General features: G+C 49.7%; 1 protein-coding gene across 5 annotated transcripts in view; it reads left to right on the plus strand.

Annotated features, from left to right (window-relative positions):
* Positions 1 to 25,296, plus strand: part of PLEKHG4 (pleckstrin homology and RhoGEF domain containing G4) — a 100,043-nt gene that overhangs the window by 64,127 nt on the left and 10,620 nt on the right. For all 5 annotated transcript variants that reach the window (XM_041126013.1, XM_041126015.1, XM_041126016.1 and 2 more), the window contains exons 11-14: positions 3,831 to 3,969; positions 6,477 to 6,599; positions 7,129 to 7,320; positions 24,292 to 25,241. In XM_041126013.1, the coding sequence (XP_040981947.1) occupies positions 3,831 to 3,969; positions 6,477 to 6,599; positions 7,129 to 7,320; positions 24,292 to 25,241 (1,404 nt within the window). The remainder of the gene's footprint in view (positions 1 to 3,830; positions 3,970 to 6,476; positions 6,600 to 7,128; positions 7,321 to 24,291; positions 25,242 to 25,296) is intronic.

Below are 25,296 nucleotides of genomic sequence, written 5' to 3' on the forward strand. Positions count from 1 at the left end.
TTTGAGTTCAGTATGCGAAGAATGTTGATAACACTGATGTTTTCAGTTGCTGCTAAGTAGAGTTCAGTCTAAAGTCAAGGATTTTTCAGCTTCTCATGCCCAGCCAGCGAGAAAGCTGGAGGGGCACAAGAAGTTGGCACAGGACACAGCCAGGGCAGCTGACCCAAACTGACCAACGGGGTATTCCATACCATGGGACGCCACATCTAATGTACAAACTGGGGGGAATGGGGGTGGGGGATCGTGGCTCGGGGACTAGCTGGGTGTCGATCGGCAGGTGGTGAGCAATTGCACTGCACATCATTTGTACATTCCAATCCTTTTATTGTTGCTGTTGTCATTTTATTAGCGTTATTGTTATCATTATCAGTTTCTTCTTTTCTGTTCTATTAAACCGTTCTTATCTCAACCCACGAGTTTTACTTCTTTTCCCAATTTTCTCCCCCATCCCACTGGCGGGGGCGGGGGAGTGAGTGAGCGGCTGCGTGGTGCTTAATTGCTGGCTGGGGTTAAACCACGACAAGAAGTTTGAGATGCCTGTGGATCAGTAAAGCAAAGGTTTTTCCATGTGTGTTTTCAGTAACAGGTGTCACTTTTAGTACCATTGAATCAGCTGAGATAGAGGGAAGATGACTGATTACGTGTAGATGCGTGTAGCTGTCACATTATTTGCCAGGACATGGATTGCATTGGATGGCTCAGAGGGCTGAGTGCTCACTTCTAAACTGGAGTCTCTAGCTTGGTTCTTCCCTACCACTTTCTGCAAATGTAAGGAAGGCTTGGTCTTACTGAGATCTTCAGAGTCTGGCGCTCTATTTTTCTAGTATTGCCAATAATCTGGGATAATTCCTTCTGTGGAAGGAATATGTGTGGGGCCAGAAGAGCACTGTTTGGGGTGGATTTTTTTTCAGTCTTTCAGCTCAGCAGCAAGCAGTTCGCCCAAGCCCTTTTCCTCCTGAATTGGGCTCCTCGGGGCTTGGTGTGTGGGCCAGTAGTAGTATTTTATTGCTGGATTTTTGACCCTCACTTTCCCTGGCGTGGTTTGTTAGTCATAAGGCCAATACTGATCTCAAGTGTGCTTCAAGAGACTGGTCTTGTCCATGATGTCATGGTGAATTTATCTCTTCACACAGTGAGCTTGCAATTTCTGTTTATAAAAAAATACTTAACACATGTTTGTTTTGTAATGACTACCTATCCCTCTACCTTGAGGGTGATTTTTCCCATAGTTGCATTGTTGTCTTCAGGAAGGCCTATGTTTTGTGACTTTGGGAAATGCGCTGTCTGCTGTGTGGGAATCTGTAGTATTTAGAGCCTTGCAGCCCAGGTTGTGACTGACTCCTGTCAAGGAAAACTGCTCAAATTTGAGATAACTGGAGTCCTGTTTCCTCCATCGGGTATGGAAAGCAGTGGGACTCTCTGGTTCCCTTCCCCTATGTCAGACCCCACTCTGTGCTAGGTCAGCCAGTGCAAGAGCTGGAACTCTTGTTTCCAGTTGCTACACCATAAGGTTACCATCTTGCAATATCTTGTTAAGTGTCAAAACCATGCATGCTTTCTTTCTCATGGGCTTGGGTGGACATAAGGACTCCCATTATGGAAAGGTAGAGCAGGTCAATCTAGCTTGTTGATGAGTGCCATCAAAGAAGTAGCATCAACACCAAAGTGATTTCCATGGAAGCTCAGAGAAAGGTTGGAAAAATATTTTGCCTCACAAGAGGATAATTGCAAATGTTTACTTAGCCTGTAATGTCTGAAGTTACAGGTGCTTGCTTGTCTGTACCTGTGGGAGGAAGAGCATTTGGTGTATTGGTGTGCTTTCCTGAGTGGATGAGAGCATTCATGCCAGCAGGGACTTCAGGCCTGTGGGAGTAAGACCGAAGGGTATCTGCCTGTCTGGCCATCAGTATTGTATTGTGCTGGAGCCTTATACAGAAACTAGGACCTCACAGATACGCTCTGCTCCACAAAACCTAACGACATTAATATTGTTGCTGAATATAACTTCCAGTGATCTTCCAAACTGTTTCTCATTAGCTGTCCTAGCTGTGTCACTGCTGCTGATGGGAACTGGCCTTCACAACCTGCTTTGTGAACATACTTTCCAGAGCTCAGCTTGGACAGTGGTTATGGCTCTGCTGCTGTGAGTCTCCTGGGTTGGATCTGGGTCCGTCCCCAGGAAAGGATTACAAAACAGAAGGCTCATATCATCACTGTTTGTTTATGGTGGTTTCGGGAAATGTGGGAGCAGCATTACAGCTTGGATCTTTCCATTGAAGCTTGAGATTCTCTGTAGAGAATCTGTCTGCTCTGCACTGCAGTAGCACTGATCTTAGTCCAGAAACAATTCGGGGTTTTTTTGGCTGCACTTTGAAGAAATTCATTCAGTCTAATGGCATTTTGAAGAGGAAAAACAAAAGTATCTGAGAGCCTGAGGTTTGAGAAGTTGGCTGTTGCACACGGGGTGGAATTCTGAATGGAAAAATCCTGTGGATTTCTGCTATGCAGAGCTAGTTGTCCAGACCTGTTGCACTACCTCATGTCAGTTAAATACTATCTAAAAACTACAGGATGGTTGCCACTAAATGCTCCTATTCAGTTGCATTTCATAGGTTCAAGATTGCCTGTAACCCAAGAAAGAAAGAAACGTGTATGCTGAATTGTTTGTATTAATTTCCATGAGCAAAGCTTTCAGAGTTTTATTAGCTACCTGTTTCACAAGTGCTTTGGATAATTTTAATAATATGATAAAAAAGCCACGCTCTCATAAGCTAGAAGGTTGTAAGACAATTGCAAAATGAAAGCTGGTTTAGGGTGAGTACAGGAGGTGGTCAGGCAGCTGAACGTGCTGGTGTAGAGCACAGCTGAAGGAGGCTGTAGTATTTTGTTGTAGGTGTCCATTGAATCCATACTTGTAAAAGGAGGGGAAATCTAAAAGCAGAAGAAATATGAGAAGTTTAGGGACACAAAGAAAGAATATTCTTGAATGCTATCATGGATCCTGGCTATAATTCACACGAACCTTTGCTGGAGCTGTGCTGCACGCATCTGAAAGGAGCTGGCTAACATTAGTCATTGTGCCAGCATTAAAGGGTGTGCTCAGTCCCTGGCTCCAGCATCCAAGGGCACTGGGCTCCACTTTGAATCTCTCCATCCCTGCCTGTGCACTGAGGAGGTTAACTTCAATTGTGGCCAGGCTGGCCAGGAGAGTGCTGCATAGTGTTGCCGGTTGGGTTTTGGTCAGCACAGCTGCCTGTGGAAGACGAGGAGCTCTGTCTTTGTAAAATTAAATTCCTCTTGGCTCTGGGGTGCTGCATGCTTTGCATTTTTGTTTGGCTGGCAGAAATTCCTGAGAGTGAGTGGGGGATCAGGTCCTTTACATTGGTGTTGTCATTTAGGAGAGATTTTCTTTCCAGTGATTGCTTATTTACTTATTTAAATTAAATTCAAATGGTGGTTTTAGATGCTGAGACTGCCTGAGCCCGTGTTTTCTGAAAGCCCATTAACGCAATAATCTGCATTTATGAAAAGCTGAGTATCCTGTCTGAAAGTGTGACAAGTGCAGTAAATTTTGCAAGGAGCCTGGCTGGGAGGAGATGCTCTTATCCCTCCTGCCAGGTTGTCTGCATTGGCATCAGAGTGGTGAATCGTGGGAATGTGCAGGGAGCAGCATTATTCTCTTTCTGTTCTCCATATGGAGATGGCCATTATGGGTCCCACAGGGAGGGTGACTGAAGCGCTGCTGTTAGCCAGGTCAGGTCATGTTTGCATGAAGTGCTGGGGGAAGGACCTAATGCAAAACCCTTGACCAGACTTGTGTCCCCTTCCAGAGACGCACTTGATGCTGCCAGCGTGCTTTATAATCGAGTTGATGAGGGTGTTCACCGACTGGTGATGCTGTCAAACAAACGCATCCAGGAACTGGAGCTGGTGATGGAGTTCGAGAAAGTGGAAGAGTGTTTTAAGGAGGTAAGGCCTGTCTGTTGGTTCCTGTGACTGCCTGCTGCCACCCTGTGACTGTGTGTCCCGCAGCAGGTACTGGGCCTGTTGATCTCTTGTGTGAAGGTGTAGAATGATGCCTGTAGACTCTTAAAAAGAACAACTGAATATAAGAATTTAAGATAGATTTCCCCCTCCCCACTCCCACATGTGCTGAGGGCCAAGCCACTGTTTTTCCTGCTATCTCCTGATGCCAGGTAAACGTATTCTGGCTGCTCTCTGGGTGTGGATCAGTCAAACCCCATAAACATCTGTAATGTTTTTACATACTTAAAGGCCATAGTGTAATGGCTTATTGGTAAGCAGCACACTTGGAAGTGGGGTGTCTTTTCACATTGGTCAGCAAGAGTGTTGAGGAGCCATCCTTCATGGTCCACCTTGAGAAGCAGCAAAGCAATGGCAATAAGCTGATGAAGAGTCCGTGTGTCCCCTCTAGGCTGTACATCCTGTAGGGTTTGCCTACATCCTGCTGCTGAATGACCCGTGCATTGCATACCCCACACTAGCAGCCCGTCCCTGCTGTGCACTCTGTTTAGATTCCTGTGCAGTGCTCAGGTCCCTGCTATCTGATAAGCCCCAGGCACACTCCTTCCCCTCTGGGTGCAGACCCAGGCACGCTCCTTTTGCCTCTGATGCAGCCCTATATACAGTCTCCAGGCAGGGGAACAGCCTCTTGTCCTTAGCCCAAGAGCTGTGCTCAACCCCCCCCACACCCCTGCACTTCTGTGGGAGCTTAAACTTCCCTTCATGTGGTGCTCATTGAAACTCTTTACAGCTGTGGGATAACTGAAGCAAACAGGCACTGGCTTTCAGAAGGACCTTTGAAACCTGTAGCTGTGTAGGTAGAGAACCTTAAAAAGTCATAAAGTAGCTCAGGCTGTCTGAGCGTCCTATGAGATCTCATCAGTTCTTTCAGTGTTGCAGATCCCAGATGTTCAGTGTTGCAGATCCTTAATCCTGAGTTCAACTTTGAGATTATGGAGTTGCATAGTCTTCCTTGCTGTAACTTTTCAACAATGAGAAGTTTTATGTATCACTTATTACCCTGTGTGTGTGAAGGCTTGTGTGCTGTTTGGACCTCACCTTAGCAACCTGCATTCTTAAAGATCAGTACTAGGACCAGTTTCACCATTGCCCTTCTAGGATTCTGGGCTTGTCTCCTCTGGAGAGAACTGGATTTGCAAAGGAGGCTGTAGCCTACCTGTTGCTTTCACAGGCCAAGGTGGATCCAGGAGTTTTAATGACTTCCCATTTGGAGGTAGACACTCGGGCGCCATGCACTATGTGTTCAGGACAAGAAGTGTGATGCAAGAACCTAGTAAAGACTCCCTTAAACACACAGGTTCCTAATACCAAACAGAAATGAAAAAAGACACAAAGGCAGGCTCTGCAACCTGTCCCTGCTTTAAGCTGAACTTTTTTCGATTGAATTGAGCAAAACTGACTGCTCCCAGCTTGCTTTGCTTGCAGATCATCAATGGTGGCAGCAGCTGCTCCTGCATTTAAGCCTGGCTAGGAGCTCTAGACAGCAGCAGTGTGCCCCTCTGCAGTATGGGTCACAACCTGGGAACCCACCCCCATCTCCTCCTCTTGCCGATGGGCTTGTTCCATGAGCACAGGCCACCTCTCATTCCACAAGACTAGGAGTTTGCCCTTGACTGCGGGATTGAGTTGGGATATGGATTTAGATGATACAGGAAAACAGGATGCGTGGGCATTACAAAACGTTTAGTCTGTCCCTTCCCCAGGTGTAGCTATGCCTGAAGCATTGCAGACAAGTTTGCTAGCCTGTTTTTAAAACCCACTGTTGATGGAGATGCTGTGTTACCCTGCCTGGCCTCCTGTGTTTTCTTTGCTTTTAGGACACTCTTGTTAGTCTTCTACCTGTGTTTGAGGATATAGGCTTATAACTGTGGCAGTGGCTAGGCTCTGTCGAGGAACCTGCAGTTACTGCACAGCTTTGTGGCAAGCTGCCTTCAGAAAGCTGGTAGCTGAGAGTCCCAGAGAACCGTGAAACATTGCAGATGGGGAGAATCCGTCAGTACATTCACACTGATGTAGTTCACATCCTGCTAGTCAGAAGAGGGAAGTGATGTAGGAAGTCTGGCAGCAGGGAGATTTTATCACACTTTGGGGTAACACTAATAGGAATATCAGGCCAGCCTGCAGGTTGTAGAGCTCGCATTAGACCATGGCTCACCTGAAACAGAGCCCAAGCAGCTACTCGCCCTGTTTATGCCTAAGGCGAGTGAGCAATAGCAGAGCTTTGCAATTACTCAGTAACCTGAAGTGGAAAAACTTCTAGCAGGAGGCTCAGACTGAAATGCCAAGATGGCGGGAGAAGTGTACATGCACATTCTTTCCAGTAATGAAATGACCAGCATTGTGAGAGCAGTTCCTTGCTCTTTCCACATAAAGGCCTACCTTGGTGAGTAGCACAGGGTGACTAATAGTGGGGCTTTTCCCTTTTCTACTAGGTCAGCAGTTGGATCGAGAATGTTGGCAGAAAACGGCTAAAGGAAACGATCAACCTGGATGATTCTTTGGAGATGCTGCTTCAAGCACAAAAACAGTTCAGGGAGTTTGATCTTGTTGCCAGTGTAAGTGTTGTCTGATCGGGAAAAATATATTCTCCAGAGTCTGAGTTGGTAGCATGTGTGCCTTGTATGTGCTCACCTAAACCCATGATGCTAAGATGGCATTGGTAGAGGGTTCATCACCAAGGTGCGTGTCATTCCTTCACGCTACTTAGCTTCCCTGCTCTCCTCATGTAGACAAAGACACCAGCTCAGCACCTTAGTAGATGGTATTTGCCAGTCTTGAGGAAAATAACTACTGTGATGGAAGATGGATTTCTTTGTTACTCCCTTGATGTGCTTGTAACACTGCCTCTTTTTTTTGATCCTAATTGACCTGTGGCCTTGCTGTGTAGGCCTTTACAAGCTGCTGTGTGGCTAACGTAAATCATAAAAGAGGTCAGGGCTCCAGAATTCTACTGTAAACAAGTACACCCCTGCTCATGTGATTTGAATCTTAAAATACAGTCTAATTAGCCCTAGCTGTTAATGACCTTGAAGACTATCTACTGTCAGGTCTCCATCCTCATACACAATCCTGTTTTGCTTTCAGGAATATTGCAAAAGAGGGCAGGAAGCACTAAAGAAGATGGATCGATGGGAAGACTTTTCCTCTGTGGATGTACATTCTTACAGGGTAAAGCTGCAGACCTACAAAGATCAACTGGAGGAGTTCTGCACTGAACTGGATGAAAACAGGCACCGAATCTGTGAGACGGTCAGGCTGTATGAATTCTTTGACAAGGTAAGACAAGGCATCTGTTGCACAGAGGAATGTGTAAAAAGCCTGCTCAGGCTCAGTCCAGAGCTTGGTTGTTTATTAAAGGTGTGAAACGTAGTGTGTGCACCAACAGGGAGCTGGATCTACGACCTGCAAAAGCCCCCGCACGCTTACATGTCTGCAGTTATTTTTTTCAAGTTAGTATGTGGCAGAAGGGATGGCTGTATATTCAAGAAAATGTCTACGTCTGTTAAGAATAGAGGTCTTCTGCCGTCTGAGCTGTAGCTTTTAGGCCCTTCTCATGGCTGCAGTGGACAGAAGGATCATGGCAGCACTGGCTCCAATGACAAAGGCCAAGAGATTGGCTGCTTGTGTCCAGTCTTGGCCACCATGCCAGGGTAGGCTGCTTGCATTTTGTTCATACTGTATCCTTATATGTTGGTAAAGTCAGCCTGTTGACCCATGAGGAGTAGCACCCTGCTATTCAGCCTTAAATATAGCCAGCTCTTCTTTTGTGGAGGCCTGTGTGAGGAAATGGAGCACCAGAATGGGGTGCTGTGAAGTGTGGCTGAGGGAACAAGGGGACTGGGTTGGCCCAGGCACCTGGGAAGCAGGAGGAGAGGTTGCATGTGGTGACTGCTGAGTGCCTGGCCTTCTCACTTGTTTGGTTTAATGCAAATGCACCCATTCAGCAGACCTGCAGTTGGATTTGGTGTCCTTTGGTTTCCAAAGCTGCAGATGAATAAACAGCAGGATTTTCTAAGTGCATTTTAAAATACAGCTTTGGCAAGCACAGAAGGCCAGGGAGCCTGTGCTCCATTTATTCCACACTTGTACAAACATTGGGTATTGAAGTTCTCAAATTCCAGAAAGAATAGACACTAAAAGTTAAGCTGCACCAGATGTAGGTGCCACTTAGTTGCTGTCTCTGAGCTGCCTTAGCAGCCAAAAGTGCTCAGAGGAGGGGGGAGGAGATTCAGCTAAACATGAAAACATTGAGAAGCATCCTGTGCGAGGGAGAAAAGTGGAGAAGGCAGCCCAGAACATTGCTGTCAGGACATGTGAGGACTGAGTTTGTTTGGTGGTGCTCTACAGGTCTGCTCTAGCTCATCCGTGCAGTTTGCTGTGCAGGTGGGGGATGCTCTTGCTATGGGGATGTGTCATTTTTATTTTTTTTCACCCAAGGGAGAGAAAATTACCTCCTGTGCCATAGGAAAATGGCAAGAACCTGTGCTCTGCTCGCTCACTGAGCACAGACATTCAGGGGCTGCTCTAGTCCCTGAACACCACTTGCCATCATGGGGGATCCTGGGAAGGATCCTGGTAAAGATGGCTTTTGTCATGTTTCTTCTGATAAACTGAGGCACACCTTGCTTGGCAATTCTGTGGCCAAGCCAAACATTGGTCCTGTATGAACCCACCCAGCCAAAGTTGGAAATCTCTGGAACACAGATGTGGGCTGTAGCACCTGATGGCTTCTCCGTTCTCTGTTCAGGTAGAGTAGTAGCTCTTGGGCTGCCAGGGTAGTCAGATATGACTCAACAGCAGTGGATGTTCTTCCACAGCTTCAAAGCCTTTCAAAACCTGGGCCATTCCCAGGGGCATAAATGTTACACAGACCCCAAAGATGGACCATTTCTTTTCTTAGGGTGTCATAGCGCTGCTCATATTGCTTCTTTTTGGTGGGTGACAACTGGGGGATGCAGTCCTTGGCAGCAGGATCGCTCTTGGTCATGCCTTCCATGCTGCACAGCCCCAGTGAAAACTGAATTATAGTGGCACAGTGTGTTTGCACGCTACTTTGGTGTGGAGGAGAGGTATCTTGCTTAGTGAGGGAGGAGGATTTTGATCTCACTGGTTTCAGTAGAACTATAAACAATGCTGGTGGTGTAAATATTAACACGTGTGCATTGTGAACCGCTGGCCAACCAAAACCAGGGGTGTGGAGGGGGATACATCCTGAAGCTGTAGGATGTGTGCAGAAATCGCTGTGCAGCATAAAAGTTCTTTCAGTGCCGATTATTTTGATTTCGATCTCCAGAATGCTTTCTGCCTTCCCAAAGCAAAGTCAGTGGCGTGGTCTGGGAGGCGGGGGGAAAGCACAAGATTTTATCTAAACTGATGTCACTTTCTTCTGATGCTGAGCTGCTTTGGCCTTCCTGCAGTGATCTTGTCAGTGCCTGCCTAATCCATTTCTCTCTTCCCTAATATCTGAGGGGATATCAACAGCAGGAGTCTACACTAAGTAATGTCCTTGATTTTCCTTCTTGTAAAGAGCCTGCAGCGTGCCAGATCCCAGGATCTGGGGAAGAAGCCTGAGGACACGTACGCAATGTATACTGTGGTAATGAGCTGGCAAGCTCAGATCTCTCCAAACATCTCAGCATGTGCCAAGGGAGTGGAGCGTCCATCATGGGGATCATGGTATTCATCCCTTGCGTATCTTGCTGCCTGCTAGGAACGGGAGGCTCCATTCTGCTGGCCCTTATGCATGTGGTGGGCAAGTGTTTCACAGGGTGCTGCCTGTAGCTGGTGGACAGGCCATGGGACAGGACTGCACAACCCCATATAGTCCGTCAAGACGCTGTACTGTGTTTTTCACTGCTTGGCAGTTCCTGATGGCCTGTCAGAGCTCCCTGCGATGAGGCAGGCTGAGCTGGGCCAGACCACATGGAGCTTGCACATGGGCTGGCGGGGTTCCCTCCCCAAAGCCATGGCCAGTGCCAAGCTGGATGTTTCCATTTGTCCCCACTTCCTTTGTGGCATGAGCTCTTGGTGCCTGACAAGGGCTGGATGATGGTTGGGCTGAGGCAGGAGGAGCAGTGAGGGAAGCTGCCTTCCCCATCTCTGACTGCAGGCAGAGGATTGTTTTTCAATACCACAAACTCGGCACGGGCATATTCGGGGACCTGACATCTTCCTGTGGCTTCAAGCCTGGTCTGGCCACTGTCCCTTGTTTACTCAGTTCCAAGACTCTGTTGGGATCTGACACCACACAGTGCTTTGGGGAAGAACTGGGAAGCTGAGCAAGCAAGGGTGTGTATGTTGTACTGAAAGCACTGATGTCTGCTTTGTTCTGGGGTGCCTGCAAGGGCAGACCCCAGTACCCTTCTCTTCCACTGCCTATCCTGGCTTCACAGTAACACTGCCATAGGCACACCATCATTACCAGGAGGAGCTAGAGCAAGTCTCCCTCTCCTTGCTTACCTTGTGAGCCTTCACATTTTTTCCTTTCTCAAGCTTGCTTTGGGTGAAATTATTTCCCAGGTCACTCCTATATCCCAGCTCTCTGCATACGCTTGACTTTACTGTAAGCAAAGTGCCCAGCTGCCTGGACTGCAGGCTTGAAATGGTCCATGTGAGAGCTGTGTGCCCTGTCAGGACCACAGCTACCTAACTCACAGTGGCATGTCTGATGAGTCAGAGCACACAGCACGGTCTCTGCCAGCCCTGGGATGACAACCAGCCCTGGGATGACAACCAGTTGTGATGGGTTGACCCTGGCTGGACGCCAGGTACCCACCAAAGCCGTTCTATCACTCCCCCTCCTCAACTGGACGGGGGAGAGGAAATATAACAAAGAGCTTGTGGGTTGAGATAAGGACAGGAGAGATCACTCACCACTTACCGTCACGGGCAAAACAGACTCAGCTTGGGGAAAATTAACTCAATTTATTACAAATCAACCAGAGTAGTGTAATGAGAAATAAAACCAAATTTCAGAACACCTTCCCTCCACCCCTCCCTTCTTCCCGGGCACAACTTCACTCCTGGATTCTCTACCAAGCCCCCCCCCAGCGGCACAGGGGGACGGGGATGGGGTTTATGGTCAGTTCATCACCCGTTATTTTCTGTCGCTTCATCCTCCTCAGGGGGAGGACTCATCACACTCTTCCCCTGCTCCAGCGTGGGGTCCCTCCCACGGGAGACAGTCCTCCATGAACTTCTCCAATGTGGGTCCTTCCCACAGGCTGCAGTTCTTCACGAACTGCTCCAACATGGGTCCTTTCCACGGCGTGCAGTCCTTCAGGAGCACACTGCTCCAGTGTGGGTCCCCCACGGGGTCACAAGTCCTGCCAGAAAACCTGCTCCGTGGGCTCCTCTCTCCACAGATCCGCAGGTCCTGCCAGGATTCTGCTCCAGTGTGGGGTTCCCACGGGGTCACAGCCTCCTTCGGGAAGCCACCTGCTCCGGCGTGGGGTCCTCCACGGGCTGCAGGTGGATATCTGCTCCACCATGGACCTCCATGGGCTGCAGGGGGACAGCTTGCCTCACCATGGTCTTCACCACAGGCTGCAGGGGAATGTCTGCTCCAGCACCTGGAGCATCTCCTCCCCCTCCTTCTTCACTGACCTTGGTGTCTGCAGGGTTGTTTCTCTTACATGTTCTCACTCCTCTCTCCAGCTGCTGTTTCCGTCTGTCCCAGCTTTTTTTCCTTCTTAAAAATGTTATCACAGAGGCGTTACCATTATCGCTGATTGGCTCGGCCTGGCTGGCGGCGGGTCCATCTCAGAGCCGGCTGGTATTGGCTCTGTCAGACACAGAGAAAGCTTCCAGCAGCTTCTTACAGAAGCCACCCCTGTAACCCCCCCCCCCCGCTACCAAAACCTTGCCACACAAAGCCAATACACCAGTCCTGCAGAAGGTTGGTAGTGAAGGTGCAGTTGCTGGCAAAAGTCACTCGGTTGGAAGAAAGCACTGACCCAACCGGAAAGGGCAGAGTCCCATCACACCGGCTCAGCACCTGCATACCCTGCAGCTGTGCGGTGGTGTGGTGCCCAGAGCCTCACACCTGAACTGCCTGTATCATTACAGGAGGGCCTGAGGCAGCTCCAGGGGCTTTTTCCTGCTTGTCAGGATGTTGTGTAAGATGCTGCCTCTTTTGGTGCTCAGGGAAAGTATGGGCATTGCTCTGCCATGGCCTGGGAGCCTCTTGCAGCTTGGGGCCTTGCCTTGCATTTGCTTTCCGAGGGAAGCCATTTGGAGGCCCAGTGCTCAGGATTTTTGGGGTGAGGATGGTGAAGAAATAGTAGCGTTTCCCTTGTTGGGATTTCTTGGGGCTCTGCTCCATGAGCTGTTCCTTCAGTGGTATTCTCTGGCTTGCCACCCTTGGATCCCTTCTCTCAAAGGACCCCTGGCTGTCATTCTGTGCTGATTCTGGTTCCTCGGTAGTGATCTCCAGTCATCCCTGGCTTCTTTCTGCTGTGTGCAAGGAGGTGTTGCTTCTGAGCTCCGTTTGGAGCAGGCAGAGTGTTGCCCAACCCCTCTCCATCTCTGACATCTCTCCCCGAGTGGGTTACCTGCGCTCACGTGTGGATCTGCCCTCACTGCGGGTTCTCCTCCACTCCCCTCCTCCTCTCCCTCTCCTCCTCAGCCACTTTGTTCTTCGTGGCTTAGAAAACAAAGCCTTTGGCAAGTGAAGGAGGTGCCTGCCCTTCCTGGGGGAGGGCCAGCTGGCCTGCATTTGATTATGGCAGCGCCTCCTCATCCCTCCCCATTGTCCTTGCTGCTGTAGGAATGCCAGCCTTTTTGCGCTCCATCCCGTGAACAAGTGTTGCTGCCTCTGGGGCCCAAAGAGGGGCTGGGGCCCTTCTTCCCATCCATCCAGGCCCGGCTGGCAGGAGAGCCTATCTGCGCATCTCCATGCACCTTCCTTCTGAGTCGCACACACCCCTTCCTGACTCGGGCAGCAGACAGACACAGCAAACCCTCTTGTAAGTACCAAGTGTCCGGCGCCCCAGCTGACGTGTGAGTTGTATTGAGATTGTTTGGAAACAATGTAAGAGAAGGCTTTTCACTCGCTTGCTTGTGTGTGTCTGTATGCATCCAGCATGAATCAGAGTGCTTTGTGTGCATCTTTTGTGTGCTCAGTCAGAGCCCTGTGAGCTGTGTGCATCTTTGCATGGTCCCTCCGAATGCCAGGGTTGTGCTGTCTGTAATACAGCCGTGCCTGTCCCTCTTTCTTTTTATTAGAGGTTATTGCATGATTATTTCAGTGGGCATAATTTAACTGCACCTAGGAGTTGTTGCTGGGATTGCGCTCCTCCAGGCTAGCTGGGTGTATGCACAGGGCAGGACTGTGCCCGGACTTCTGTTAAAGGTTGTGGGCAGCTTGAAAGGGGACTTCTCTCCTTGACTGCTTCAGGGTTTGCTGGGCTTCTGTCTTCTGGGTGACTGAGACCTGCTGGCACAGTGTTCCCAGCTTTGAGAGATGGATCTGATCTTAGATGTGACAGCAGAAATCCAGAGCATGATAAATTAGCTGACTTCTGTAGATATCATTACCTATCACTTCTCCCCAAAAGACTCAGAACAGCGACCTGTTGATACCTCGTTTTCTGCTGTGCTTCGTTTCTGATGATGTACTGGCTATAATGTTGCAGATGATGGTTTTGAGGAGGAAAAAAAAAAAATCAAGTCCCCTTCAGGCAATAAACTATTGATATTTCTTTTTGCTTAGCCTTTGATGAGGAAAGAAGAGTTGTGAATGCTGGTCTGTGGGAAGTTGGAAAGGATCCTGGTGGCTGCAACCTAAAAGTGTGATTTTTCTATCACTGGCTGTTTGGCACAGTTTGAGAGTTAATTTATGATTGGCATTATGAAAGGGCATTATGATTCCCTGCTCTGGGAATATGCTTGGAGAAGTGGAGAATAGAACTTAGCACCAAGGTCAAAAAAGAGGCATTTGATGTGTCCTTACTGTAGCACTCTTACTATGAACAGAGACGCAGGTCACCGTGCCACAATGCTTGTCACTTGCTAGCAGTCCTGTGTAAGCCAGAACATGGCTTTGCCCCCCAGCACCTCCGAGCAACTGAAGTGTTTGCTGTGGCTTATAATAAAGTCTTTGGGAGAGGTTTCACATGCACTATTCTCTCTCTACCTCTGTACAGAGATTGGCTTTACTTTTCTGGGGGTGGGCTGTACAATATTCTCAAATAACAGCTTTCATCTGATTACTGGTGCAGGTTCTCAAGATGATGAAAGAAGATCTGAGTAGCACAGTAGAGAGGAATATATACTGTGCCTTCCTGATGCTGAAAAACTGTTTTAGGGGAAGCCACTGTTGTCTGGCTTCAGCATTGTCTGACAGCAGCTGTCTCCTCTCTGCCTCTTCTCTCTCCTTCCTCAGTTACGCTTGTAAAGTCATGCCCCTAGACAGACATCTAGTCTGATTTGCTCTCCCATTTCATGGGTGTCCTTTTTCATGCACAGCCTGAAGCAGTTGGGGGAATGAGCCTTGAGGTTGGAAAATTGATCCTCTGGCAGAGTTCATGCAAGGTTAATGTGTGAAATCTCTCCCTTCTCCTTCCCGCCAGGTTTTTCCTGGAGAAGTCTTCTTACAAGGTTAATAAGCCTCTAATGTTTACTTTCCCATCAAAGGGTGTTCATGTGTCAAAGCTTCTGCTTTGCATTGGAGTTTGAGATAGCCCTCTTGCACAAACAAGAAGTCCCGGACATTTAAATCTGATCTGCTACAGCTCCCCTGTATTTTTCTGTCTTGCAAAATTAGTGATTTGGAAACTGTTCTGTTTTATGAATTATCCAGTAATTCACTGCTGGATCTACTGGTGCCCAGGCTATTTTCTCCTGTGTTTCATCAATTACTTTATTGTCAAATTGGCATCACAGCAGTGCCCCTAGCTCCTGCAAGCTCTGTGACAGTAGGTGAATGCTAAATGGTAGTTAGCACCAGCAGCACTCTGTGCTCCTTTCTGGTTGCACAACATGGGTGTGAGACTGGTGCTTAAGTTTGTCCCTCCGTGTTACAGGGCAGCAGTGAATTAAGTAGGGTTTTTCATGTGCTAAATCCAAGCACAATATGCAGTTGAAGGTGAGGGGTTCTTTGGTTGAGATGCTTTTGAGCACCTGTCCCCAGCACCGCAGGCTCTGCTTTAGTGCAGTATGAGGTCTGTGTGATGTGTTTGTGGCATGTGCAGGGGGGTAAAGCCTTGATCTGACTGTCTGGGGTCCTTCTCCTTCCTACTGTGCTGGCCAAATCCTCCCCGTTGCTGGAGGGCACAGCAGGAAGAAGAGGCTGGGGGAGCCAGCCAGTGTGTAGCATCTTTTTGGATGTAGGCTGCTCACACCTCAACTGCCTTCCCTGATCCCAGGAGTGCCAATGTGTTCTGCTACTGCTGTGTATGCAGGGGGGCAATGCTTGGTATGCTGAAAGCACCTTCTGCCTTCATCCTTGATCACCAGAGCACCTCTCTGTAAATTTTCCTTGGTATCCTTGGTGGCCCATGAGCATAAACTGACAGTTGTCTGAAAGTCTGGGGCTTCCCTTCTCCGAGTTGGCTGAGATCAAATCTCCTGGAGGATCACGACACTGGTAGCCAGTCAGGCATGGCAGGGAAGAAGCATTTCCTCCCAGGAGGTTTAGGGATTTCCCAGCTCGCATCACAGCTGCTCTGCAAGGGGAGCACATTGCACTTGAGGTGTAAGATCTGATGCTAGCAGAGATCTTTCCTCAGCTGACTGCAGCCTTGTGCACATGTGCAAAATTTTGGGTTCAGGTGCTTTTTTTCATTCTAATCTTGGGATAGGAGCTGCACAGGGTGACAGGTTTTCCGAATGTTTGTGTGCTGGCATCCATCTGGATGCTCAGATCCTCGTGGAGGCTGGAATTCCCTTTAGTCATGGGAGTTAAATAGATCTGTTCAAGCAATCTGGACATGAAGCTCCCCTCAGTGTACAGATGGGGCTGAGGCTCACAATAGCTCCCATCTGCATATCAAAGCCCTGGACATATGGACAGGGTTCTCCCAAGCACCCACTGTTTCTGACCAGGCTCCTTTCGCTGCTCCATGGGGGCTTGCATCCTCCGAGTACATCTTGGCGTGCTCTTAAACCGGGGAGCTATTTCTACCTTTGTCAGCTACCCTGAAGAAGGGAGACCCAACAGATGTGCTGGGTGTCTGGGTTCAGTTTCAGCTTCACATCTCCCAAGGCACAAGCACCTACAGTGCAGTGCAGAGATCCCAGCATATCATTGAATAATTAAGTGGAGTTTGGCTCAGCTTGTCACAGCGGAAAGGATGTGAACTGAAGACTACAGAGAAGGCATCCACACTCCCCCATCCAGGCCTAAAGGCGTACTGGAGGTTTTGCAATCCCCAGCTGGGCATGGAGGACCTCATTAGAAGGGAGGCAGTGCAGAGCAGACAGGAGACACCTGCCACAGTCCAGTCTGTCCTCACTGGCCTGCGGTGTACTATTACAGTGGGGTGTTCGTACAGCATAAGGATGTGGCTGTCGGGACAGATGTAAAAGTGAAGCATGCAAAAAAGTGATTTGTTGCTGTTGTGCAAGTTGCCAGCTTTGGTGACTCACACATCTTGCTGTGGCTTGATCTTGAATCTGGCTGGCAACTTGAGGCTCTTGGCCCTCTCGAAAGAGGGGAGTTCTCCCCTTCACTAAAAGAAGCCTGAAAACATGTTGCCCTTTTCCTCCTCCTCTATGCAGTGGTCATACATCCGCTAATACACACGCTCACTCCTTCACGCCTTCTGCTTTCTCAGCCATCAGTGAGTTACACTCAACATGTGTAACTTCTTTCAAGTCAATCTTCAGATGGTTTCGTGACTCTGTAGTGACTGGTGTAGGCTGTATCCAAAGGAAGGATGAGCCACCAGATTCCAGTTGTTAGGGGCAGCCAGAGAGAAGGACGGTGGCCAAAACAGACTGCAGCATGCAGTTTGGGTTTTTAACTGGTGAAGCACCAGAAAGGAGGGAGGATAATACTCACTGAGGCACTGAAACAGCATCTGCTCTTATTCTGGTAGGAAGGGGTTGTGAGCAGAATTTCATTGACAGAAAAGCTTTGCTGTAAGTGCAGAAAGCTGCTGAAAAAATGGGCAGTGCCTCAGACGTGAAGAGGCTGGTTTGCAGCAAAGGCAAACATTAAAGTTTCTGATTTTACTGGGAGCAAACTCAGCCCCCGGTCCTCTGGACTTGGGAGCTTTTAAGTGTTGAGAAAGTCCCCTTGGCGGGGGCAGGGGGTAGAAACATCAGTGCAGAATCTACACAAGGATGCAAAGTCCTGAGGGACTGTGGAGCAAAAAGGAAAAACCGAGGGAAAACTGCATGTTGTCAGCTGTTGGGAGGTTTTCTGCAGCTGCAGAGCAGTGGAAGCTGTGGGGAGGGCAAATCTCAGACACTTGCTGCCCACCTTCCTAGGGAGTCATTTTATACATACACACACATATAAATATATACATATGTGTGTTATATATACATAGGTGTGTGTCTGTATATAGGTATATAATGAAACTGGCACAGGCTGCTCTGTGGGAGCTCTGAATTGTACTGAAGCAGGGGTTATTGTAGCTTGTTGTGATTCATCAGTTGAGTCAGCCTGTTCCTAATGGAGCTACCCTAGGTGTTGCCTGGCAGTTGCAGCGGTAGTTAAAGAAGGGCAAGCACGCGTCCTGCACGCCAGCACCAGCACAACAAGCCATGTTTGCCCTTTGGGTCCTCGTGCTGTCGTCAAGAGAGCTGAAATCATGTGCAATCCTATTTTATCCAATTATGTTCTCTTGTAATTACACTCTTCTGGACTTGTCAGGCTTGGCTGCCCAGAGGTGAAACGAAGGGATTTTTGAGCTCTGTTCGTGTTCACCCAGAGTGCTGCTGCAAAAGGATTTCCAAGCAAGTTGCTCTAACGAGCACCCTTTGATGGTGCTTGGGCTGTGGCATGCCAAGAACCAACCCTGACGAGTGTTGCTTCCTTGACCCCTTGTTCTTCTTTCCTGCCCAGCTGTGGGTATCTACTTGTTCTCCTTTCTTACGCTTAAATCCAAGGAGTTTGTAGTCTGCACTTGCCTCTCATCCTTGCCCTCCCACAGTGTTTGTACAGCATCTGGCGCTTGGTAACAGGCAGAAATGCAAATAAAGGATTTAAAGTTTGTTTTCCTTAGCAGCTAGTTTTAGGCAAACTGGTGATTTCAGTGGTCTCTCCTCCCTTGGAGAGAGGAGGGGAGGTACTATGAGCTGCACAGCAACTCAGAAATGGTTTAGCTTTTTATTTGAAGAGGGTGAGTCCTTTCCTCCATGTTTAAAGCTGAGCTTTTACCAGTTACATCCCCTGTAGGACACAGTTTTGATTAGTTTGGTTTCTGCTGCTAATGAATCCCAGCAGGGTTTCAAATGCAGTTTGGAAAAGTCGAATGCTACAGGGTGGGGAAGAGAGTAACAGCAAACCTCTGCATAGAGAGGAGATTACTTCTAACTTGGTGGCTTTGCTGAAATGCTTGTGTTCTGAAATGACATGGTTTCTTGTATGGCCAAGTGTGGCTGCCTGCTCGTAGAGTCGCAAATCTTGCTAGAAGTGAGCAGGGGCTTTGGCTTTCAGAGATGTGGAAAAAGCATTGCAATGTCTAGGAGGGATCACTGTTTTCTCCAAAGCTCTCGTGTGTCTGGTGGCAGCTTGGTTTGAATTTTGCTTGAATTGGGGTCAGCTGGGATGTTTTCTCTCCCTGTTTTTTGCACTGTGAAAGAAAGGGGATCTGGCCTCCATCCAGTCAGGGTGTTCTCCGCACACTTCAGTAGTTCTTGTGTGAAGTGCGGCCCCTTCCCCCTTTGCCTTGTCTCTGGTTACCAGGGCTCCTCAATCTGGTATTTAGGCTAGCAGCATTTGCTTGTGAATAGCTAGAGTGCCTCAGTCCGGCCATAGGGGAGGGTAATGTACAGCACAGAGCTGGGCGCAGCCAGGATATGGACCCCCTCTGTATGGATGGGAAGGTAGGATGAGGTCTCTTTTTAACAGATTAATCGACTTGCCAGGGGTACATCTGCAGGTCCTGAAGTCTTGCCCTTTCCATGCTCCTTCCTTCATGGGTGTTATTAGTATTGGTGGGTGGGAGCCTGAGGAAAGCCCAAAGCAGATCTAAGTGAGTGGTGAGCTGACCGCTTTCTGCTATAGCTACTTGGTCTCTTGAGTTAGCAGAGAAACAGGCTTGTCACTATTTGCCCTCTGACAGCTCTTGTGACAGTAAGGTTTTAGCCTGGATAATTTTGCTTTCAATATATTTTGGTGTAAAATGGCTTTTTAATTGTGGTCTTTCTGAACTGTCAGCATACAAAGCAGTCTCCAGCCACAGGTCCCTGGTAATGCTGTGCGTGCAGCAGCCTGTGACAAGTGACGCATCAGTGTTGTGAGCAGGAGTCAGTTCTCAAAGCAGCCTAAAGTCATGTTGGACTTTAGAGGGAATAAGTCCAAATGAGAATCTGTAATGAGAGGAGCACACCTGGGAGCAGGCATTTTTGTGCAAGAGAGCAGCATTTACTTTGGACTTGTGTTCTGGTAAGCGCCCTGTCACTCTTTACTCTTGTGCTGCAAGTGCTGCGACCAGTGTCTCAGCTCTGCAGGGTTCAGTGCCAAGACCTTGCGCTGCTAGCAGAGCAGGGCAGCTGCAGGAGTCAGTGCCTACGTGGCATCATGTATAGCTGTTGGGAATAGCTTGGCTCAGTTCACAACAGTACCTGTGAAGCTTTGACCTTTTCTGGCTGCACCAGTTCTGTCTCATTTGCTGCAAGCCAACCTCATCTTGCTCTTCTAACTCACAGCTGAAGTTAAGGGCACTTAGAGTGAGCATAGTGGTGGTGAGAGGAGGTGTTGTTAAAAGGGGAGTTGTGCAGTTGTTTCTTGCCCCAAAGACGTGTGATTCGTTGTGTCTCACTAACGAACAGCAGAGTGAAGCACAGCTTGCATACAGGAGCTGCATGCAAGCTGGATTAGGGCTTGTTTGATGATGTTGGTTTCTTTTTTGCTGTCCTTGGCAATGTTCCCAGCTGTTGTGCTGCTTCCCTCTCTCTGCGTTTTAGAAAGCAAGGGGGTGGGGGGCTTGCAGTCCTGGGACATTGCCGCAGAAGGATGGGAGACTTGGTCTGTCTTGTTGCTGTGCTTCAGTTATCAGCTTCAATCATCATACCCACAGCTGTATTGCATCCCTGCCTGTGTTGTTGCTCCCATCAGGATCAGTCTTGGCTTTTCATCACCCCTATTGCAGCTCCCCTGTACAGTCTCTTCAGATTCAGAAGGAAACATTCTTGCAGCAGAGTTAGTCACCCACCTGGGTGCATTTTTCTTCTGCAGAAAATTGGAGGGTTTGTGATCTGCCTACTCCACCTGCCTCTGCCTATTCAGATACCCAGTTTCCTATGTGACAAGGAAAATACAGTTACAATCATCGTCTCCCCACAGGAAGGGATGAAAGAGAAGGTTTGGACAAAGGCAGGCCCCTTTGAAATTGCCCCTTCTGGCATCTGTCTGCAGATGCAGTGTCTGTCTCCTGTCTTGGCTACCCAGAAGGTGTCTTAGAGGTCAGTGGACCTTGAGTATGAGAGTAATCTGGTGGATTTGTGATAGGTTTGGGTTGGGGAGGTGTAATATCTGAGTGGTGGCTCAGGTGAGGATCCAGGACCACTCGAAGGCTTTCTATGCAGTGCTGGCAAAGTGCCCTGACCCAGGGCCGAGCAGCTTCTCTTGGCCTGTATTTGCAGATGGCACTTCAGTGGTGCCAAAGACAACAGACTCCAGGAGCTTCTGTCCTCGATGCGCTGCAAGCCTTGCCCATGGTGAAATGAGCAGGGACAAACACAGGGTGGTGGGCTTGAGGGTTGCACTGTGCTCCAGTGAAGTCCCTCGGTCTCCCTAATGGCACAGCAGGTCCCCAAGAGCCCCTGCCTCCCCTGGGCAGCCTGGCAGGACCAACCTGTCACTGACTCCTCACGCCGATGCTGGATAGGTGAGCCCTGTGTATGCAGGAAGCACGTTTGTCTTTAATCCCGTAATTGAGAGTTTCAGTAACGACTTGTCTGTAAAGATCAAAAGCTGAGGTACAGGCTTCTTCCTGCCTGGTTCCAGACATGGTTGGGAAGATTCAGCTTCCCTGCACACAGGTGCCTCCTCTTATATAGGAGCAGCTCTTGCAGCTTTGCAGAGAAGCTGTAGGTCTACCTGCTCCCCAAAAGCCCCACAGCTGGAGTGCAGTATCCTGGCTTGGCTGAGTGTGGTTTGTAACCTTACCAGGACACAGATGATGGCAATACCCCTGTCTGCATGAGGGTGTTCCCTCCTGGATGCCAGGGCACACTTGGTCCCTGGAGAGGGCTGCCATTTCATGTGCTAAAAGGGGCAGTTGAAGCGGGTGATGTGACTGGAGAAAGCCTTGGTGGCCACTTAGCATGTTACTGAGCAAGCTGCAGGGTGTGGAGTGCTGCTCCCATTGTGCAGGGAACAAAGCTGAGCTATTCACTGGCCTGCGGCAGGCACTGGGGATGGAAGAAATGCCATCGAGATTTAAAGTAATTTCTGCACAGCCCTTGGAGTCTTCACCAAGAAGAGACAGATACCAGATGAAGATGAGGGGTGGTGGGGCTGCCTACCTGTGTGGTTTGCAGCCCTGATTCCTCCTTGCTGTAGCCCCATGCAGATCCGTGGAATTTTCTAGAAATAAAAGAAGCCTCTTTTCTCTCTCTCTCTCTCTCCCATCTGTGCATGGAAATGAGGTCCCCAGCCTCGAAGGCCTTCACAGGGCAGCTACCTTCCCGACTGGCAGCTGTAAAGGCTAGGCTGGCCTGCTGGCTGTGCCTCTCCTGCATATTGCTCTTGGCATCCTCTTTCAGAGCCCCATGTCCCTTTTGAGCTCAGCTTTTCCCGTCAGTGAGCGAAAGGGAGCCAGCATGCAGTCTTTGGTCAGGATCACCCATTGACCTTCACAGCCAGAAGTGAGATGTACCCTTAGCCCACACTGATGGCCAGCCCTTGCTCCAGGCAGAGCTCAAAGGGGTTGGTGTTGGTTCACGTACAGCTGGAGGGAGCAGCTCAAAAAACCACAGCAAAATAGGCCACCTGTCACTGCCCTGCGGATCTGGTGGGCTCAGCTGCACTCAGCGTTTCACCTCGCCTTGATATGCGTCTGCCTCCAGGGAATAAAAGACCCTCCACATCACAGATAAATGCAGATTCTCACCAGGGTCTGGCACATCCTCTGCCTCTGCATGCCCCTCCTGGCCCCCAGCAGTGGGCAAGTCTAGAGCATAAAGCCTGGATCAAGAGAGAGGCAGGTCAGGAGGCTGTTGCTGTGCTAAGCAGGGTAATGGGAGGAGAGGGCACTGCTGCTCTTTTGATTGTCCTGTGCTATGGTTGCATGGGGCTGTTTGAGAAGCACTTTCACCGAGCAGCTGCTGGTGTTTCTGAAGCAGCTTCTTGCTCTGCATGAGTAATGGGGCTGGCTGCATGCACGCTGTGCAGCTGCAGCTCAAAAGAGCAATGTGGACGGCTGTGGGAGCTCCTGTGGAATCTGTCCGTGGAGTGACTCTGCTCAGTCTGCAGGCTACCCATCATGTGCTGGCATTCAGCTCTCGTACAAACAGCAGCGCTTGGCACTCATAGCTGTCCCCATCCAGGAGCTGGGCACCATGTGAATGAAGCACCTCCTGCCCTGCCTACCTCTGTCACCAACAGAGAGTGAGCCTGGCACCTGATCTGTTTGACCACTGGGTCCCTGATGGGGATGCAGTGTCTGCTCCACGTCTGCAAAAAGCTTGGGTGGATTTTCTTGGTGTTGAAGGCTCTATTCTGCATAAAAATAAGTGCTTTAAGCTCTCTGAGTGCAGTCTGTCACAGTAAGGCTGTTCAGCAGGTGGAAGATGGTCTAAGGGTGGTCACATTGTTCCTGGCGCTATGTATGAATGTTGCTTCTCTGCAGAAGCATAGCAGGTACGCAGGGCCTGACAGGTCAAGTGGTAGAGATGGTCTGGCTCACTTCAAGGGCAGCCTGTGGTTTTTTTCTGCAGATCCACTGGCCTTGGACAGTTGATGGAAGGTGCCAGGCAGGCTTGCCCTGGGTGTTTTCTCTGCCTTGTGCATCCGATTTTAACAAATAGCTCTGTGTTTTCACTGGTGAGCAGTAAAGTTCCCTGGCCAGGCCTGTGGCAGCTGGTCACATCTTATCCACTCTATAGTTAAACCTTGTCATCATCCCTGCTTTATAGAGAAAGTAGTGGCTTATGAGCCTGACTAATTCAGATGTTTGCCTTTCCTCTCATTTTTATTGGTGACAGACAGATCTTAGTGCATGGTGCTTCATTAGCCCCTTTCCTGCCATGGTGGTAAGGCACTGTTACCTTGCGTCTGTCACATCGGACCACATTTTGTCCCACTCCTCGTGTTCGACTGATACAGCAGAGCTGTTTTAGCAAAGCCAGCGTATGCACCACTGCTAGAGTTAAGCCCCGTGAAACTGCTTCCAGCATTTCTGGAGTATTAGAAATAAACTGCTGAGCTTGGTATTTGACTAACCAGCACAAGCATGTAGTGCAGTAGCAGGCAGGGCCAGACAGGTAGGCAGGGCACAGTACGCCACACGGGTGCCAGCAGGCACAGAAAATGCAGAAGCTGCAACTGGGCTTGCATGTCCTCAGATTCCTACTTGCTGCAAGGATGGGTCAGAGCACTCAGCGTGATCCACAGAGTCCAGCTCTGATCGAGTTCCAGGCCTCTGTGTGCCATCAGCTCTGGAGAAATGGCATGGGGAGCAGCAATCCTATTCCCTGCAGCTTACTGATGCCCCCTTGACCTCGTACTGCGTGGGAATGGCTGGGTGGAGGGTGAGTTCCATGTTTTATACAGAGCAGGGCCACACTAAGGTGTGAATTCCTGCAATCTTGGCAGCAGCTTCCCCTGGGCCCTCCTGCCCAGAGGACGAACGTGCCCAGCAGCGAGTGTGCCCAGCGTCACAGGGACCTGGCGGGGAGGTGGAGCTGTGGCAGAGCAGCCAGCACAGCTGAAGCCTTCTGCATAAGGAGCTGTTTGTTTAGCTCAATTGTTAAGCCCTATTGACAATAGCAGTGCCCCCCTCCTCTCACACTCGAGGAACTGTGGTGGCCACACACTGATCCTTTCTCTTGTCTTCAGGCACCGAATTCGGGTTATTCTTCCCTGAGTCCCTCTGAGTGGCTGTTGCCTTTTGTTCTTGCTCTCTGCAGGCATACGAGTGGGCCTTGGAAGGGATGCGACACCTTGCCTGCATCAGCATGGAGGACTGCAGCTCTGCCGAACACTGTGCAGGTGTGATCAAGTGCCTGGAGAGTTACAAGGGGCAGCACCCAGACATCAGCGATGCCCGGTTCCAGGAGATGAAGGAGCTGGCCTGCGAGCTGAAGAGTGACAAGGGACTCAAGCAGTGGAAATTTGCATGGTCCAAATGCCAGGAGACCAAGCTGGTTTTTGAAAAGAAACTCGAAGCAGCCTTGAGAACAAGGAAGTCTCTGCTGTCAGACCACAAACCAGCTGCAGGGGAGCAGCCCCGGGCTGGCAGTGAGGCTGGCAGTCTGTCCCACCGGAGGCACTCTGAGGGGGCCACCTCCGGGTCCCACTGGGACAGGACTTGCAGCGTGTCCCACTGCTACAACAGGCCCAACTGCTCTCTGGGTTGGACTAAGGAGAAAGCTCCCTCGCCCTCCCTGAGCTGCCCTGGCGATGTCAGTGCTGGGGAAGAATTTGCCTGCCAAACCGCTCTCAGCCCTGGTCCTCACTTGAGCAGAGTTTCTTTTGCCAGCGGGGCCTCCAAGTCTCCAAAGCTGCCTGAAGAAAAGTCAAACCTGGAGAGCATATTGGAAACCCTGGAGGTGAAGCCATCCTGCACATCCACTCCAGCCTCTGGGAAGCTGCCCCCCAGGAGGATGCTCAGGAAGGCCCAAAGCTTTGACCTTCCGTGTGGTGAGAGCCTGTGGTCAGGCTGCCAGAGGACGCTGAGCGAGCCGGCCAGATACGGCAATACTGGCGTCTTTATTAAGGGGCTGGAGGTGAGCAGCACTGAGCTGGTGGACAGGACTTTCGCGCTGCGGCAGCAAGCTGCTCACAGCTGGGCTGCAGACTGCCTGCTGGAGGGACAGAGGGGCTGCCTCTCCGTGTTGGAAGCCAAGAGCTGGGGCAGGTAAGTGGCAGTGACACTCGGCGCTCTGGTCCTCAGGTTGGTGAAAAGGCAGCGA

Source organism: Aquila chrysaetos, chromosome 9, assembly GCF_900496995.4.
Source record: "Aquila chrysaetos chrysaetos chromosome 9, bAquChr1.4, whole genome shotgun sequence".
NCBI lineage: Eukaryota > Metazoa > Chordata > Aves > Accipitriformes > Accipitridae > Aquila > Aquila chrysaetos.